This window comes from Dicentrarchus labrax, unplaced genomic scaffold, assembly GCF_905237075.1.
Source record: "Dicentrarchus labrax unplaced genomic scaffold, dlabrax2021, whole genome shotgun sequence".
NCBI lineage: Eukaryota > Metazoa > Chordata > Actinopteri > Moronidae > Dicentrarchus > Dicentrarchus labrax.
This window is the reverse complement of record NW_026136714.1, coordinates 6852914-6871558: the sequence shown is the minus strand read 5'-3', so window position 1 is coordinate 6871558 and position 18645 is coordinate 6852914. Positions and strand designations below refer to the sequence as shown.

Genomic DNA, 18645 nt, shown 5'->3' with positions numbered 1-18645 from the left:
CCGTGTATCACCTCGTTTTCACTGGTAGGTGTAATAGAGGCAAACAGTGTATTCACAATTATATGTTTCAGTAGAAGGCAATGCAGGATAGTGACTCAGAAACTGTAGGCTGCACTTGCGCTTTTCTTATAGATACCATGAGCACACACAGACAACATATTCCCTCAGATGATTTAAAATAAGCCCGATCATCTTGACATTTGCTTCCAGGAAAATGCTTGAGAATGAGACATCGTTGCCTATTTCTTTTTTTAATAGTACAGTCACCATCACACAACTTCATCAACCGACCCTTCTGCAAAAAGCTGCATCATGGAGTAAGCAAATTGAAGGCAACAACCAATAAAATTCAAGAAACAATGAAAATTTTCAAGACGAAACAAACAAAATGTATTTGAAATGATATATTAAAAGTGCTTTTGATTTTCATGTCTCTCCTCTTTGACTGATGATCGACTCCACACGCACTCATGGCCCGGGGAAAGGAGCCCCAGACGTCCTCTCAGTAAAAATGTCCTGGAGGTCAGTTTGCTGCTGTTGCAGGTCCATCATATCAATTGGGAAAAATGTTCAACCATCAGTGGTGATATTGTCATAGCGATTAGACTGTTTCTTATTTGTCTAAATTTCTTTATTTTTCTGTTTTTAAATTCTCACTTCAATTTTAATTCTTGGAGAACATAGCTTCGACAACATATATCGCACTCATTATAAGAAGCAAAAGGTTATATCAAAAAATTATTAGTATAGAATCACAGAAACCCTGGTTTAGAACCAGAAAAAATACAAAACAGAGAGGTACATAGACACAGGACAATTCTTATAATTGCTTGGAAACATTATTTTCCCGCTAAGTCTTGATTCTTTTTTTCTTACTGCGCATATGATGTTTTTCATTTTATTTGTATTTTTTACAAAAAAAAGGAAAATAAAGACTAGTATTTTACAAAATGAAGAGTATTGTTCTTGAAGATGAGGGTGGATTTACACAGGTGTAAAGTCCAGTTCCAATATTTTTCTGTACATAATGTATTCCATATCAGTCCCAGAAGACAGAAAAAAAGTAATGTCTCCCAAGTTTCTCAGAAAAGGTCCTATATATAGTCTTCTTGAAGGAGGATGGGGTGAGGGGTGCTGAATTTTGGTCCTTTTTTTCCTCTCTTTTTTCCTCTTTCATATAAGGATCATTGGATGGACATGTAAGGCCAGTTGAAGCTGCTCCCGGATAATAGCATATCCCTGATGAGGGTTTCAATAGGAGTTTTACCTACCAAGCGGACGAAGAACAGCTGCTCGATTACCGACGATGAGACGGTGCGCAGAGAGGGCAGCCGCAGCAGGAGCTTCCCAAAGCGGCTGGGCTGGTTTGGGTACTGGCTCCTCACGTACTCCTCCAGGGCGCACTGGGATTTCTCCTGTAGACTCTCGATGTGAGCAGCATCCGACAGGCCGCAAGCGTCTGAGAAACACACACCAAAAAACACTGTGGTTAGGGTAGTCATGACTCTAAAACCCCAAGGTACAACATGGTGTGGAAAAGTTCTTGATCCTGAGAATATTTTGCTGTTAAACTTCAACATTTCGAGGAACAAGCGAAACAATAACTGCTGGTTAAAAATATATTATTAAAATATTATATCATTAAAACACACCAGACTCTCAGGTCACCAAGTTCGCAGAGAAGCACATACACTTTACAATATTACATTTTCATTATAATTATTTGAAATTATAGAACTCAAATTAGATTGCTCACAAATTCGCTTAATATTTCCCGTACAAAATATCAACAAAAAAACCCCCACACATGGCCAATTTGAGCCTTACGTGGGCTTTGGCAAGTGCACACCTTGCCATACCCAATTTATGTCCTGCAAAAGCGCTCTGGTTATCATTCAACATCAGCCTTTACGCGTTATTGACAAAGTGGAATGAACAAACACACTGCCCAAACATGCTACATCACACTGAGCGAGTGGGACTGTCATACTGAATAAACAAGGGGGCTTGCTGCTGGAGTAGGGGATGCACAACTCAGTGGAGGATATCTCTGTCTGCTCTTACAACAATCAACAAGAATATAGAGCTAAATGTCATGAAAACAGTGTAACAACGTGTGTGTGTGTGTGTGTGTGTGTGTGGAGGACGAACTAATGGGGCAGTGGAGCAAAGGCGAGAGGTAGGCTATAGGCCTAAAGGTCGCTGCTCTTGATGTCTGGACTCTGGGGATTCAAGTATAAGGAAACATAAACGGCACTGATGAATCTGAAATTACACTGGATGTAATGTGACCTAATTACTCTGCAGTAAGCTGTTAAGTCATTTCGCCGCTCTTCTCTCCATAGACCACTCTTGGCCTGTTTTCGATGGAGCCTATAGGACAGGCCGCTGGAAGCAATCAAATTTATTAGAGGAGGTGAAGTCAATAGTCACGCAGAAGAGACATACAATGTCAGAAAATGAGTCTATGGAACAACGCAGGCGAGGCGTGTGTTGGTGCTTGCTGGTGGTTATGCAGCCACGCTTCAGTATAGACAAAAGCATATAAGGCTTGTTACTATCGTATACGATGTTTTAGCTTGTTATAAAGAGAGCTGTTTTCCACACAGCCCAGGCATGCGTGTTCTACTGCTTATAAACGGCTGTAAACGCAAGCAGCATAACCGCTGGCATATATGGTCCCACATGGAGTCTAGGCTGTCCTTAAAAGATTCTGTATTGAGCTGTGCTTTTGTAGAAACTACACAAGGACGACAGCTTTAGTTTTCAAGCACTAATACATTAAACGTCGGACAGAGGCTTTTAAGCCTATTCGTGATTTCTCAGTGCTATAACTCACTATGGCCAGACACAATAACCTTATGAACCCGGGGGCAACGCTGAGATCTCGGGGTGATTTACTGTGACCTTACTCCGGCCGGTCAGAGCCCCGTGTATGCAAATCCCTTTGGATTAACGCTGAGTGTCCCTTTTAAAACCCACAGCAATCAATAAGGCTGAAATGAATTACATTTGGATTATTTTTGTAAAATATAAATACGTTGCAATGCAGCGATATAGGGAGTTCAAAGCACTGAATAGGCTGCAGTTGAATGTATGCGTCAAGAGAAAGCTGGTCAAAGACATCCCATAGTTCTCCTTCAGGCCTGCCTGCAACCCTGCACCCCACTACCTCAATAGACTGAGACATGGGAGCAGATAGCTTCCAGATTCGCAAACGACTATTTCTGTGGTAGGTTAGCAAAGGCACACAGTGCAGTGTGCACATGTGGATAAGGAGTTAATGTAAGACAATGATCCTGAACTGTGGTGAAATAGTTTAGCCTGGCCACCATTATTTATGCATCAAATACTGACAAGTCTGGTGTTATTAAAGGCAAACAATCCACGCTGGTCTTGGCAAGGTGCCACATGACTTGTTATAGCCAACACCAGTTGTAGCCTATCAACCTAACTAAATGATCTGTTAGAAAACATGCTGGATGTTAATGTGTGTATGAAGTTTCTCTGGGTAATCTGGGGTGAATTAGTGAAACGTCGTGCAATAGGAAAATATGGTCAGATATGCCAGTGCACACGGTAAAGTGAGTCTAACAGGATGTCACTTTACTGAAGTACGGAAACTGAGGCAAAATACGTATTTATTTGTGTTAAAACATATATTTACTTCTCAGTATGCCTTCAAAATTTGGCGTGTGAAATTAACCTAGTTGCCAAACCCCAAAACTGAAAAGTAGTTATTATGGCCCCTGAAACTAAAAATATAAAAAAATAGAAAGTACTCTAACTGAATGTGGTAATGTCGTATTCACCTAAATGGAAAACGGTGGTTTAGTAGTTTGGAATACAATCTCTGAGTTCCTATTTACAAGTTTAGTGAGCACTCAAACTTTAATTTATATAATTAAGATCCTGATTATATACAGAGTATTATTACTTTGTACACACTGTATGGCATTTTAATAGTCTATGGGTGAATTTATCGACAATTGTATATAATATAATTTAAAATTATATAATATAATATAAAAACAGTAAAGGTAATGTATGCACATCCTTGTGACGTTAAGTGAATAATAAGGAATAATTATTAAAATATGCTAGAAGAGAGGTGTAACCACATATAAAATGGAATTATGACGCTTTCTAGGGATATTGAAAGTGGGAATTATTTCAATATAAATCAAAATCTGAAAACCACAATAAAACTTAATATTTTATCACTAACGTGTCTAATTATAGGATATGTACAACGCAGTTAGAGAATTTTGTAATGGGGCAAATATGAGACAATGAGGTCAAAACTTTGAGTTAAGTTCAGAACTAGTTTGGGGCCTGTGAGTGAGTTTACACATTCCTTTTCCTTCCCATCATCACCAGACTTCTTGACATAACAGGCCTAATGACACCAAACGTACACAAGCAACTCCAAAATAGCATCTAAATTACGCACCGAGAGTAAATGAGGACCTCTAGGACCTTGCCCCAGTCAGCCATCAATTAAGCTATCAACAATGTAGGTTACTTTTGAAAATTGCTGCTGATGACTTTTCAAAGCGTGCGCGGCAAGAGAAACTATCGCCAATAACTAAGAAAATTAATAGGTCAGCTAAGATTAATCTACAAACAATACAGCAGTTCTGCTCTGTGTCCTACAGGAGCGATGCACTGACATATGAGTCAACATCCATCAGCTTTTTTGATCTCAGTCTGCTAAGGATTATTTCCTGCCCCCCCAAGACATGTGTTTGTGCACGCAAAACAGGGATAAAAGCATGCACCAACTCTCATAAATGCATCAGCTGTCATATATCACCCAGTGATAGACTATTTCATCTTTACGCTCAATTATTTGACACCTGTTCCAAAATTTATGGACGCGAACCCACAATCTCGGTCTCGGCTCAAACGTGTTCAAAAAAAGTTGAAACTCAACAATTATAAAATATTTACATATATGAGATTGTCAACTATCTCCGATTTAAAAAGCATTGGACTGAGTGTTACACTAAAAAACTTGATGCGCTCACTCAATCTGGATTTGTTTACACGTCTTATGCTGCGGCTACAACTGACATGGGAATGCATGTAAGTAGATATGTAGCAAGCTGTTGACAAAATAGCTATTCCATCGGCAACACAAACATCTCGTAAACTAAAGATTTGTGACCAGCCTATACTTGACAGCCATATTCTCGGTGCCACACTGTTTCGCCCTGCGAGCCTCGCTCACACTAACGTTACTGCAACTAGGCCTCATTTGATTATAGACATGTTCCTATGTGACATGTCGGACACCCACCTGATGTAAAAAGCACGATGGCCTTGAGGCAGCTGTACTCTGCCGAGTCTACGTGCAGGGTCTTAAGCTTCTCCACTTGCTCCTGGAAGATCCGGATGTGATCCATGAAAGCCACGACTCGGTCCGCGGACATCGGGGAGGCGTGGAGGCCCGCCGCGGCGAGCAGAGGGGCCACATGCAGAGGCATGGAGCACTGGGCTGCGTTAAGCACAAACAACTCGCTCCACGTCAGCCTGAGAAGGGACACCTGGTCGGTGATCTGCAGGTCGGGAAAGAAAGGGATGTTTCTCGCCCACTCCACGGCGCTGAAGAGCAAACGAGCCGCCAGCTCGCAGATGTTCTCGATGCCCATGATATTGTTGGGCTGCATGCACTGGCTCCCGTACCGGGACGTCGGATAAGGCTCGGCCCGCAGCAATAACGAGATGTATCCGGACAGATAGCAGTGGCCATTCAGAGGGTCCCCGTTCGTCAGCGCGTACTGGCCTGGGTTGGGCTGGGTTGGAGGCATTCGTCCTCGCTGAACCGCTGACAAAAAGAGAGAGAAAAAGAGGAAATGTGCATCCAGGACTGATAAACATTGTTCACGAGTATACAACCCTTCAAGCAAGCTGCAGCTAGTGTGTTTCTTCTCAGTAAAACGGCATGCAGTGATATCTAAATTCAGCACGCTCTTCAAAACATATTGACTAGTGTATGCTGTTTGTAAGACTATAATATTCCAGAGATTATTCTATCGACAACATAAACATCTCATCTAAACAGATGTGCTGTGTCCCTCAACCTTCACACTGTTTACATTTGTATTTAGAGATACACACTACATGAATCACTTTTATACAGCAAAAACACATTTTCCTTTATCCAAAAGTAAATTCAACAGATTAACTATTATATTCTATTATTTCAGGGCGTAATTGCACATTACATGTAGTAGCCTACTTATATTACTTTACCGTTATATTTATGTGGGTTTTTAATTATATTAATAATTATTATTTGCGCTCAAACATATTACAAATATGATTGATAATTACTGTTAAATACAGTCACATTTACACATTTTACCCACATCAAAAGGTCAGCTGGGAATAAAAGGAATTCAGCCATTGTTTAATATTAAAAATAAAATATTAACGTAACTCGGTGCAGATTATACGTGGGCTTGCAGTTTGCACGACAAATAGTCGATTTAAAATGAGGGATGTTTGCATGAATTGGAATAAAACACTTGACATAGAGAGGAAAGTTACACGGCCTGTAATGCACCAGGCAAAACAATGAGCCACGAACAACTTCAGCGGCATTATTCAGTGTGTCTGAGCTGTCTAGTCAGCATAAGGAGCAAGAGAGAGACGTGGGTTTGTAGTGTGTTCATTTTACATTCACACACACATCTTAGAAATCCCACTGTACAATTATAAATTAGTAAGTTGCACATACTTACGGAAAGGACTATTAGCCGTGCACTCTGTACACACACACACACACACACACACACACACACACACACACACACACACACACACGTACACACACAGAGACAGACATATAGGCACACACACACACACACACACACATAACACACAGCCCTTCTTCTGCTCTAAAACCTATACGTAAAATGGGCTTGTTGGACCTAATGCTTTTGCTTGATAATAGTACAATTTAGACTGCAAGAAAAACAAAATGAAAGGGTCAGCTAGACGAGCCGCTTTGTTCGGGCGACCTGCATTCACAAGCATAGTTGCTGTGGCTGCACTGGCCTTTTAGCCCTCTCTTCATAGGCAGAAAGACTAATCATTCATGCAAACATCCCTGAAAAACATGGATGGAGACTGCAGTATGCCCAGCCATATAGACTGTGACCTTAATGCAACATGGCAGCCCTGTTCGCCTGCTACTAGGATGAGTAATAATGAGTTAGCTTTAAAATATATATTCACCTTCCCGCCGCATTCCCACTTTTAAACATTTCTTCAGCCGGCAGTATTGGCACTGATTTCGGTGGTGCTGGTCAATGGGACAGTTCCTATTGGCACGACATGAGTATGTTAAGTTCCTCCGTACACTCCTCTTGAAGAAACTTTTGCATCCCTCGCAGGTGAACTGGCCATAGTGTTTGCCGCTCGATTTGTCTCCGCAAACCACACATTCAATATGCTGCTGACTCTGTCCAGAATTTTGACTCCCCTTGTCCCCGGCGGTCCCCGGTGTGGACGGGGGTCCCGGCTGGCTGGGGGTCTGCGGAGTGTGCGGCGCCGCTGACGCCGCCTGCTGCTGCTCCCTCGCCGGCTGCGCTGCTGGGTTGGGGCCGCTCGGAGGTCCTCCGGCCACGTCTTCCTGCGGATCTCGCCAGACGCTAACTACCATTGCCATATCTCGGCCCCGGAAAGTGCTATAGAGCGAAATGATCGCCGGTGTTTATGAAGCGAAGAGGAGCAAAAATGAGATCTCAAAAGACGGGGCAGTGCAAAGTCAAATCGGAGCACGCAATCTCATATGGGGTAAAAAGGGGAGTACAACGCGATCAATACATTCAAAATACAGGAGGGCGATTGAATAGGCACCCGATCAGGATATGCAAGTATCGGGAGGCCAGTTCCAAGGTAAATTGCAGTCAGCCATTCAGGAATCCCTAATCTTGTAGGAAAACCCGAGTCCAGTCGTAACAAATTGCAGTTTGATATAAAATAGCCACAAAGGAAAGGCAGGAGCGATTCACATGGACGCAGGAACGAGTAAAAAAAAAAACCTTTTGCTGGAAAGACACGCGATCCAAAGTGCTGCGGAGATAAATTCCTTTCTCTTTTCTTCCCCTTGCTCCTTTACACTCCCGTCTTCGCCGTATAGGAGGGGAGGAAAAACTGAAGAGCTGGATTTTTACATCTATATTCTTAAATAAACCTCATCCTCTCGCCCAGCAGCGAAAGAAAACCGCGTCGCCGAATGAAGTGCCCATGTATAGTTTCACCTCTCTCCAGCAGGAGGAATGGAGATACGAAGAGAAAAGATAAAAAAGAAGACCAACACCAACAACTAATAGAATATGCAAGAAGAAGGAGAGACCCAAAAATGAATGCGCTTAAACGAGAGGACCAGCAGAGCAATGTTTCCGAAACGGGGGATCTGCGCGAATGTCTGTATATAGTGAACTTTGACACTACTATTGAAACTGACACGTTTCTATGGAGATCGCTGCGCCTTATATGGTGCTCATGTCAAGGAGCCAAGAGAGGGGCTGCTGGAGACTGATAATCAAAGGCGACTGACTGGCCAGAGCCCTGCATAGAGGAGGAGGAGAGGAGGAGAGGGGGGGGAGATAGGGAGAGAGAGAAAATGGGAGGCTAAGGTTATAGCCAAGCCCTCTCTTTCTCTCTATTGGTTAGAGTCCCCCTCCGTTCATTCACTGCAAAAAATGTCCATCCCGATAAGTCATTTGGGTCTCGTGTTCAAATCTTAAAATGTAATTTTTTCCTCAAAACACAGCAGAAAAACGTGCAAGTGCAGTTTACGAAATTCCACTTGTTTCCAATCGCACTCCGAGTCGTTTGTAGAATTTGTAGGTGTGAATAGCTTGAAATGAGGCAGAGTATTCAGGGGGATTCTCTCAGAAAACAGCAATCGATGTAATACATTTTAAAGTGATGGGTCGATTGGCACTGGAAACAAGTGGAAACATCTTGCCCCGATATAAGATTTAGTCTCCTGTTTTGGTAAATCTAAGATTTCCAGACTCCAGCACTGAACTGAATGATGTCTGAGGATGGATATTTTTTGCAGTGTTGCCATCTACGGCTGAAGGGGCTGGGGGGCTCTGACAGGCACAATTTACATTGAGCTCGCCCCGCGCTGCTATTTACTTTGAAACCTGATTAGTATGGGCCGTCTATTGTCACCAAAAAGAGGAAGAAACCCTGAATAGAATAGCAGAAAAAGCGGGGTAAAGGCAAGGGGGGACAAAGCTTTTACGCACGACAAATAAACCAAAAACTGTGCGCAGCGGCGAAAGGGGGACTCTGGCTCAGAAATTCCCCAAAGTTTCAAAATGGTTTGTCTTGGACTGGTATCTTTATCATAAAATTAACGGATGTCATTATTGGTTTGAAGCGGATTTATATTTTCACACGTTGTTTTGTCTTTGGCATGCGCATTGCGGTACATCCCCGTCTGTAATCGGCACAGTCTCCCTGATTAAAACTTACAATTTAGTTAAAACGTGCTTATAAAGGTAGGAAAATGTCAATGGCAAGAATGATGCATAAAAGACAGTGTGTTATACAAACGGGATGCCGTGCCAGCGGCCGAAAATCTCTAAAATTAGACGGAGCAATAAGCAATATTCAATAATTACCGAGGTCCTATAGTCTCCACAATCACTGAGCTGGTGTCACATTATGTCTTAATAATGACAGTAATTCAAAATCATGTGAAGTTACTGGGAATTTGCATGGGGATTCCGGCTTTTTTGTATCAGGGTTTCTGCAGGCTTACCTCCTCTCCAACTCAAAAATGTCTGGATCGCGCTGCCATCTAGCGTACATTGTACAATTACAACCTCATATTAATGCATGCACTAGTCATCAAACATGAATTTTTAAAACTTAAAAAGTTGATTTAGAAATAAAATAACCTCCAATTGTGTGTATGTTTTTTTCTCGTCTTTTTTGACTTCCTGAAGCGCAATCTTTTGAGGTTAAGGTTGTATAACGGAGAGAAAAACTTTTAAACAACACACATAAATACAGGTTATATTAGAATAAAAGAAAAACAGTCCAAAAAGTACACTAGCATTTTGATTGCATGTGATTTGGATGGAACATAAAGTCAAAATGATGGGCGTAAATCATCTCCAAAAACATGGTAATACACCATGTTGGAAAAGAATAACCATTAATAATACATCACATTATTATTTAATCAAAATAAACAAAGTGGTTTTATACAGATCTTTATGCTCACAGAGATATTAGCAGATATAATGGAGCGTAAATATGCAAGTGCCCCCTTTAGAAACGCATAGGAGGGATGGGTTGTTTTTAAGTATTCAACAAGAGAGCTCTCTCTCCCGTCCCTGTCTCGGACACTCCACTGAAACTCCCCGGCCATATCTCCAGCTCTTTGAAAAGGTGAAACCAATAAGATTAAATCGGACAAAGAATTTTTTCTGTAAGTGTATCATTAAGATTTAACTCCACAGATTGGAAAGGGGCTCCGCAGGAGAAGAGGAGAGTAGAGTGAGAGGGACAGCGAATGGGAGCAGGGTAGGGGCTCTAATAGAAAGCTGGGAAACGGCGAGAGAAAAAGGAGAAAGTGGACAGCAGGACATTAAAAGAAGAAGCACCAGCGACGGCGGTTACCAGTAGAGGAGCAGCTTTCCACCTGGATAAAACCAGCCACCCATAAGGCAAGTAGAATATTTATTTCTCACTTCTCCTGCGCTACACACGCATGGCTCTAAATACAAGGGTAAATTCTCTGTGCCACGCCACATGACCGTTAACTTCAAACCCTGTAGCCGACCCGGGCAGTGTCAGAGTCACAACTTTTTAACTAGTGAACAGTCGCTTCTTTTCTGCACATTATCACCGACCATCGAGTCTCGTTTCTCCGCTTCCCAGCTGTCCTCACCGATTTGTACATCAGATAGTAGTAATGTTATTACAGGCTGGTTGCAGTACCGCTGGACATGGGAGCTGGGGTTTTTTTTACGCGTCCCGTGCACCTCACCTGCAAGGCTATTTGTTGTTTGAACACATAATGAAAAGATCGATAGCAGGCTGTTTGTCTCAGCGATAGTGTCACCGGATTGAAAGGCTGATCAAGAAGACCAGCCGTTGCACATCTTTTACACTGTTTTCCAAGTGCCAGTTTAGCCACTACACTACACTGCCAGATGCAAATATTATAGATTGGCGCAAAATCCCATGCACCGGTAAGAGCACATTGTGTGTTAGAAAAGGCTGCAATGGGGAAATGTAAGATGACATACAGCGTGATTTATCAAAGCAGCATTATTGATGTAAAGGGACCGTAATGAAAACTGATATAAAATAAATAATGGAGCAATGTAGGCCAGGTTAACTTATTCCAGGACAAACTGCACGTCAATCAGCTTTTAAAAATAACCTTACATAATAACATTTAACTTAATCCTCCAACGGGTGCACACAGTTCATGCTAATTAATCATTTTATATGACCCAAGTTATTCATTTCCTATTCTTTAAGTATTCTACCTTTTCTTATTTGAACAGTAAAATATGCATGTCTTCATAATCTGCTAAATCACTGAAAACATGTAAAGAATTACATAATCACAATATTATTAAGCATGCCTTTCAGGTAATGGATGCATTTGCGCATTAGCAGCCGTCTTACATATACTATAAACTACTGCTTTCATAATTAGGGAATATGGTGGAATATTTTAATTCAATCTGACTATTTCTATTTTAACTAAAATTGAATAGCCTATTCCACGAATAAATTATCTATGACTGTTTAAATTTCCCCATGTATGGTAGTTTTGTCAAACGACCTCATTAGTTAAACATTTATAGGGATAAAAAGCAACAGTTTTGCCAAATCTGTGTTGATCAATAACTTATGCTCTTTTTACACAGATACAGTAGGACGTTGTAGGCGCACGAAATGCAGCCTTAATACAGCTGAAACCAACAGGCAGCACAATCAATTGGGGAAACACTGAGGTCATAAGTGCAAGGCCCCCCAATAAAATAACAGATGACTACAAGATCGCATTTTGGAGCAATTAAAACGATGCAAACGGATATAGAGATTTACAAATGTTTGAGGGGCTGTTTATTATTGATTGTGTGTAATCACAGTAGGGTTATAACCCTAGAATATAGCCAAAAAGACATTGTATGGGCTTAGAGGCTGATTCGCTTTTCCAGGGGGCCTTTGCTCAAAACGCCTCCTGTGTACACACTGCGTTATGTTTCTGGACGCCGGGGGCCACATTCAGCTGAGGCTGATCCCTGACACTTCAACGCCTGACTGCAAAATTAAAAAATAATTCAAAACAGCCACAACAAATAAAGTGACGAACACGTTTTCTGCGTGGAACCGTGAGCATCGTTACACGTCTCCATGTTGGGTCCTGGCTGTTTGTTTGAATAACAGACACTGATTAATAGTCAAATCGAGCATGCGTGGCAATAAGGTGCAGCACCAAACCCTCAAAATAACTTTACACTTGTTGGGCTGAGCTTCTGTGAAGTATGGAGAGGTTTGTCACTAATTAAATTATTTTCATGAAAAATGAAGTGATTCCAGATTTAATAAGTAAATAAACACTTATGCGCTCCTGGCAATGGCATTACACGGTTTCACCTGTTATTTGGTGTGGATGCTAACTTGTAAATTATTTTATATTGTTTTATACATTTTCCTAACATAGGGGTTTGCTAACATTAGGACAATGTGTTTCACGTTTGGCATTAAAGCCAAAGTAAGATGCAGATGTAAACAGCATAAATGTCACAGCATAAAGACAACACATATCTTTAGTCCCCTGTCTATATCTCAACGATACGTTTTCAGGACAATTTGTTTTTATAAATGGGCTTCCGGATTATTTGCTTTCCATATATAAGCAGTAACCCTGCAGTGTCATACTGATTTATGTTGTTTTAGTTTAGGTAACTAGGGCGAATTATAATTTTTTTTTTAATTAAGATGAACACGTCAAATATAAAGTGACATTTCGACCTGTTTGAAACAACAGTGATTTTGACTTTGGTTTTATAAGAGAACCTAGTTGCTACAGTGAAGTTAGTGTAACTTTCCTCAACACCTCTATAGCCTATAAAAATGGCACTTGGAAAAAAGGAGAAAAAAAAGGCAGATCTTCACCGTGCGCAGTGCGCAAAACAAACACTAACACTCATATTTCTGCAAGTCCTAATTAAAAAAAAATCAAAATTTTAAAAATCTAACTTATTCTCTGTTTGAACTGGGGGTTTTGTTGCATTGAGTGGTTGTGTGTTGAAAGGGGAGGAGGGGGTGAGGGGTGTGTGTGTGTGTGTGTGTGTGTGGGGTGGTGGTGGTGGGGTGGGGGGTTGCTTCTTTTTGTCCAAATCTGATCCCCAAATTATTCTGGGGGCTCAGATTGGTGTGAAAGGGACGAGAAGGTCACTTGAAATCGCCTTTTATCCGCTGGCTTTTTTTCTATGGATCAGCAACTTTCAATAGACATAATCTAATCGCTCTTAATGGAAAGGCCATTCGTGAGAAATAGTGGAAATATCGTTGAGCCTATAGGCTACAGCCATTTAAGACCGAAGCATTTAACAACCAACAAGGGTTCACAAAATACATTAATTATTACTGGACACTAAAAACGTCTCAAAGCAGGGAAAGTTTACATATCACTTTAAAACCCACATATGCAAACAGCAGTGTGTGTACTCAGGGTAGATATAACTGTGTGTATTATAACTCTTAATTACTATGTTCCTTCATTATAATACTGTGTACGATTTTTAAATGTATCCTTTCGCCTTAAAAGTCATTTAGCGTAACTGTAAAATTGCATTACCAGTGTGAATCATCCTAGATATGATTGTTTATTTCCTCATTATTTTGAATATGGCCTCGCGTCTCCAGAGATTTGAGATCCTTCACTTTTAGACGTGATGAATGAAAGTCTCTTTCCAGGGTTTTTTTGCATACCAGACTATAATTGAGGACAATAACTGCAGTGACTTTCCCAATTAGGCTTGAGGTTGGAGTTAAGTTAGAGGGACTGTCAGTTTAAGCTATGGGCAATGGCTTTATTGCTCACTAACCATCATTTCTTTAGAGCCTATGTGCTAATTACTTTGGATGGTCCCAGAGACGTAGATTATAAATCCATTAGCACCCAAACCCTCGTGGTTCCACAGTGCAAACACTGTAATTTTGTAGTACACCAAAAAAACCAAACTTTAAGTACCAGAAGCAAGATGAAGGGAAACAGATTTTCAGCAGCATGTGTACTTCTTAGGGATCCACTGTGAAAGGAAGCCATAGCGTACATCAATCAGCAGCTAAGCCGAAACACACAGAGTAAACTAAGCATAACAGAAAATTAACTGACAGGCGAAAATGTCTCATCAGATGTGTTTTGAATGTCAGTGCCGGTGGTTATGTTTAAAAACCTGTTTATATTACTGTGTCAACTTATTGCAGCACTGTAATCATAAATGATCAACACAACACAATTTTAATATTGTGGGTTCTATTTTTATGCAAGTTTCGGAAATCATTTATTCTTATTCCCAAAGTGCCTGTGAAACATCCAGGGAGCGACGCAGCCTTAAGGAATAAAGTGAATTAAAATAAGACTTAATACCTGTTTGACTGCGTTTAAAGAAGGCAATACAAAAACCGGGACCTAAACGGGGCTGCGCGAAGGCATCTCACCCTTTAAGTAATTTATTTCGGGGAAACCGGAGGGCAAAGGTGGAATTCTTGAGAAATTCAACAAGGATAAGGGAGCTTTAGGAATTCTGCACGCAGATTACCTTTCATCCCATCCTCACATTATCCGACAACACACAGTAGAAATATAGCTCAGCGACAAAAGAGCGAGATTACCCTCCGACACAGAAGACTGCAAAACAATTTTTAAGAAGTATTGCGATTATTAGGGGAGCGAACAAGGAGAGCGAGGCAGAGGAGAGAGAGAGGGGGGGGTGGAGGAAGGGTGATTCCCTGTGTGCTTTCAAAGGGGGGGTCGGGGGAGCAAAAAAAAGGTGACATAGCTCACAGTGTCCTGTCACTGTCACAGAAGTGGATGGTGTACCCATCTAAAAAGAGTTTACCCATCCTTTTATGCTGCCATAAATATTTATTCACATCAAACACAATATGAAACTGAGAAAAGCTGACCCAGGAGTTTATATAAACAAATTAGTTCTCTTTTAGAACTTTTGTTCATACTGTTGGTTATAATTTCTTGCTGACACTGGGTCAGTTTGCCCCCTTACTTTTGCCATGTAACTAAATGAGTGGCATCACATCAGCACTGCATTATTCCCCCCCCATTTTTTTCCAAAACCAACACACAGCAGGGGCTTAATTAGAAATGTAGTGTAGCTGAACCACCAGCAAGCACACTGGTGCAGTCTAGTTTACATCAGTACAGAGAAAACAGAAAATAATGTCCCCACAAACTCTCAGAGGCAGTTTAGTGACAAACATATTTATTTATTTACGTTTAGCAACCTTGAAAATATTTTGTGCCATTAAATGAATGTATATGGGGACGTAAAGCTGCAATCAAAGTTTAACTTTTATTTCAACCCTCCTAAACATTTGAAATATTAATTATAATGCTTAAAAATAGAATAGATTAGCAAACACAGCAATAGTGTGAAATATAATTTTAATATATCATACATTTCTAATTGAAAGCACTATTAAAATAATATTTAAACCAAAAGATACCCCTCTCGCTGCCTCACCCACACACATACACATGGACAAAAACCCTCTTGAGACTTGTGTATTTTCATTTGAAAGGTGTGTGTCTGGTGTTTGCATGTGTGGGCACATGTGTGTAAAAAAGACAGTGAAGTGAAGGTGGCCTGTGTTTAGTGTCCAGACCTGGCAGATTGTGACCTTATCAATGTGAAACTCTTAAGATAAATTATTCATAGCACCTGTTTGATGTCTCCAGCCAAAGAATGACAAAGGTGTAAGATTTGAGATGCATCTTAAAGCCATGAATATCAGTTAGTGTGCTACCTCTCTCTTTTTTGGAGCAGGAAAAAAAAGGGATGGGCTGCATTTTAAACAACAAAAATGAACAATTTGTTTTCTAACAGGGGCCGCAGAAGAAAGCGACCAGAGAACCACCGTAGATTGTAAGTGTATGCTAATCTTCATTTGCAGATACTTTAATACAACTAAAACCTAACTCAGTCTACCATTTTCATTGTGCAAGGTGTGGCTCTTGTCAGCCATTGTCTTGATGTCATGTGACTCACAGGTGTCCAGTCACTATGTCGGTCACTGAAGTGGGCCACCCACATTGTCACTGCCTGCTTTATCCTCACTTTAATTTGAAACTCGAAGCAGAGTTTGTGTGAGTGATTCAGTGGAGCTAACCTTGTCCTTTGTAACTGAGTTTGTGTTGTGTCTCCTCGCAGGCAGAGAGCGACATGGCGGGCAGGCGTTCGGAAACACAGCAGGAAGCGTCAGTGTGGGGCAAGGAATGACACTGGGATGGGATATAATTTATGGCGAGTGCCGTTTGATTATAGGACAGTGACGGTGATACCACTACTTAGTATGAGTGTTGGGATCACTTGACATGACAGCCATGCAGTAACAAGCTTATTGTACTTAATCATACATGTGGTAAATATAACAACAACGGTAAATGAATAGTCTCTCAGAATAGATTTTAAGAGGCTGCCCTCCTGGAATTTTATTGCTCAGTTCAAATTTTGTTTTTTCATTAAGCACATTGTTGGAGTGTGTGTTTAACAAGTACTATTCCAAGATTGTCTGCTAAGCCAAGCATCCTGGAACTCAAATTCTTCCTCAATGATTTGTTTTGGAAAAAGACCATAGTATACTTTTTGGGAAACTGGCAGCTGTGCTTTTCATAGCTACAGGTCAACATAACACTCAGTATTAATAAAACAAATAAGACTGGGATGGATATTAATGATGATATATACAGATGTACTACACATGGGCTTGAATTATGTGTGAGACACTCTCACAGACACTCTCACACATGTTTGTGTGTTTACTTGTCTGTGTGTGTGTGTGTGTGTGTGTGTGTGTGTGTGTGTGTGTGAGTGAGTGCCTGTGATAGCTGAGTCCATTTCCCTCAGATGCTACCTTTGACCCCACAGTCGGGGTCAAGCCCTGACAAATGAGATGGTCGAGTTCTGGCCAGAACTGCAAACATTCCACAACAATCTTCTGTCCTCCTCCCCTCTCTTCATATCCGTCATTCCTCACCCCTTCCCTCCTCTCAGTGTGTCTCTTCCACGGCTTGGAGAAAGTCAGAGAAAGTTCTCATTACAAACAAAAATGCTTTATTGTATTTGCTGTGGGAATCTTAAAGCACACACCCTTAAAATTACAACAAGAATTACAACGTCAGCGCTAAATTGACCATCTTTGACATCTTCCTTGTTCACAGAAGGAAAGAAAACAAAAGAGGATGATCTTAGAGGAGAAGCTGTGTTAAAGATTTGGATATTACAAACCTGCACTTTGAAAGCACACTGTGTGTTTGGAAAGCTTGTCAGTGATGTCAAGGATGAGAAATGTTGCAGTGTGGCTTTTTACACACGCTGCTGGCTCTAGCATTTCCGGCAACATTTCTCACTCTGCCTCCCTCACACCATCCGCTCTGCTGCAATATCCCCACATTTTTCCATCCTTTCACTTCTTCCCCTACCCTCCCTCCCTCCCTGTTCGCCTTCTCTCTGCTCTCTGACCACTCTTACCCTTCCTCTCTGCTGCACCACCCTGCCCAATCTCAGCCTATCCCTCCCTTCTCTCTCCTCACAGCACATTCAGCCCACCCACCCCCCCTCCTCCACCCACTATTTTCACAGATTTTCAAACATGCCGTTCCACAGAATACTACCACCTGTGTCTTTAGGGAGAAAAGGGGGGGTTGTATTGGTATTCCTCTTCGGGAAGCTGGTTAAGGTAAGTGGCACCCTCTATTACAATGACACGGCAAATAATGGTTCTGCTTGTGTTTCTGTATTACCTTTTTTTCATGGAATGACCCCGGCTTCCTAAGCATCACCACCCTCCATCAGAGCTCTAGCTACAAGTCACTGCTGTAAAAACACACATAGTCACTATTGATGAACGTCAGCAGAGCAGCCACAGTGCCACAAAAGGAGCCTGGAGACCAACAAAGCTGGCTGATACAGTAACACTGAGTGGATCATGCTCTTGAACTTGCTTTCATAATGATGTAATATTACTAAAAGGCAATGCAACACAGCAAAGACCTTAATAAAAACACATCAATCTCGATATGTGTGTATGTGTTTTTTTCTCTTCACTCCCAGCTGAATTGTGATATCATTTGATGTCGGCTGTTATGTGATTCATCGGAGGGTACAGCTGCTTCACATGGATCTTGGCCTGGACAGGACTGTTTCCTCACAGGGCAGCTGATCACATGACTCAATCACAGGGATAGATCTGAGCTCTAATTGGACGCACAATGGGCGCATCACTGTGGCGAATCGGGGTGCATGTATACAGCTCTCTGAATAGTAAAATGGTGGGTTGTGTTTTGCCTTCCTAGAGGGCAGTGAGTTCTGTGTATGTCTGTGGGTGGGGAATCCT

At 41.4% G+C, this 18645-nt stretch overlaps 1 protein-coding gene and 1 long non-coding RNA gene across 2 annotated transcripts; one reads left to right on the top strand and one right to left on the bottom strand.

Moving 5' to 3' along the window:
- Positions 1-235: 235 nt before the first annotated feature.
- On the bottom strand, positions 236-8601 carry nr2f1a (nuclear receptor subfamily 2, group F, member 1a). Its single transcript, XM_051423775.1, has 3 exons — positions 7246-8601; positions 5303-5830; positions 236-1459 (listed from the first exon to the last, which is right to left on the bottom strand). Exons 1-3 carry the CDS (start codon positions 7676-7678, stop codon positions 1185-1187), a joined length of 1236 nt encoding a protein of 411 aa, XP_051279735.1. The 5' UTR covers positions 7679-8601; the 3' UTR covers positions 236-1184.
- Positions 8602-15001: 6400 nt separating this feature from the next.
- LOC127376679 (uncharacterized) lies at positions 15002-18327 on the top strand. Its single transcript, XR_007887553.1, has 2 exons — positions 15002-16175; positions 16461-18327. It is a non-coding gene; the product is annotated as an uncharacterized LOC127376679 (long non-coding RNA).
- The last annotated feature ends 318 nt before the right edge of the window (positions 18328-18645 follow it).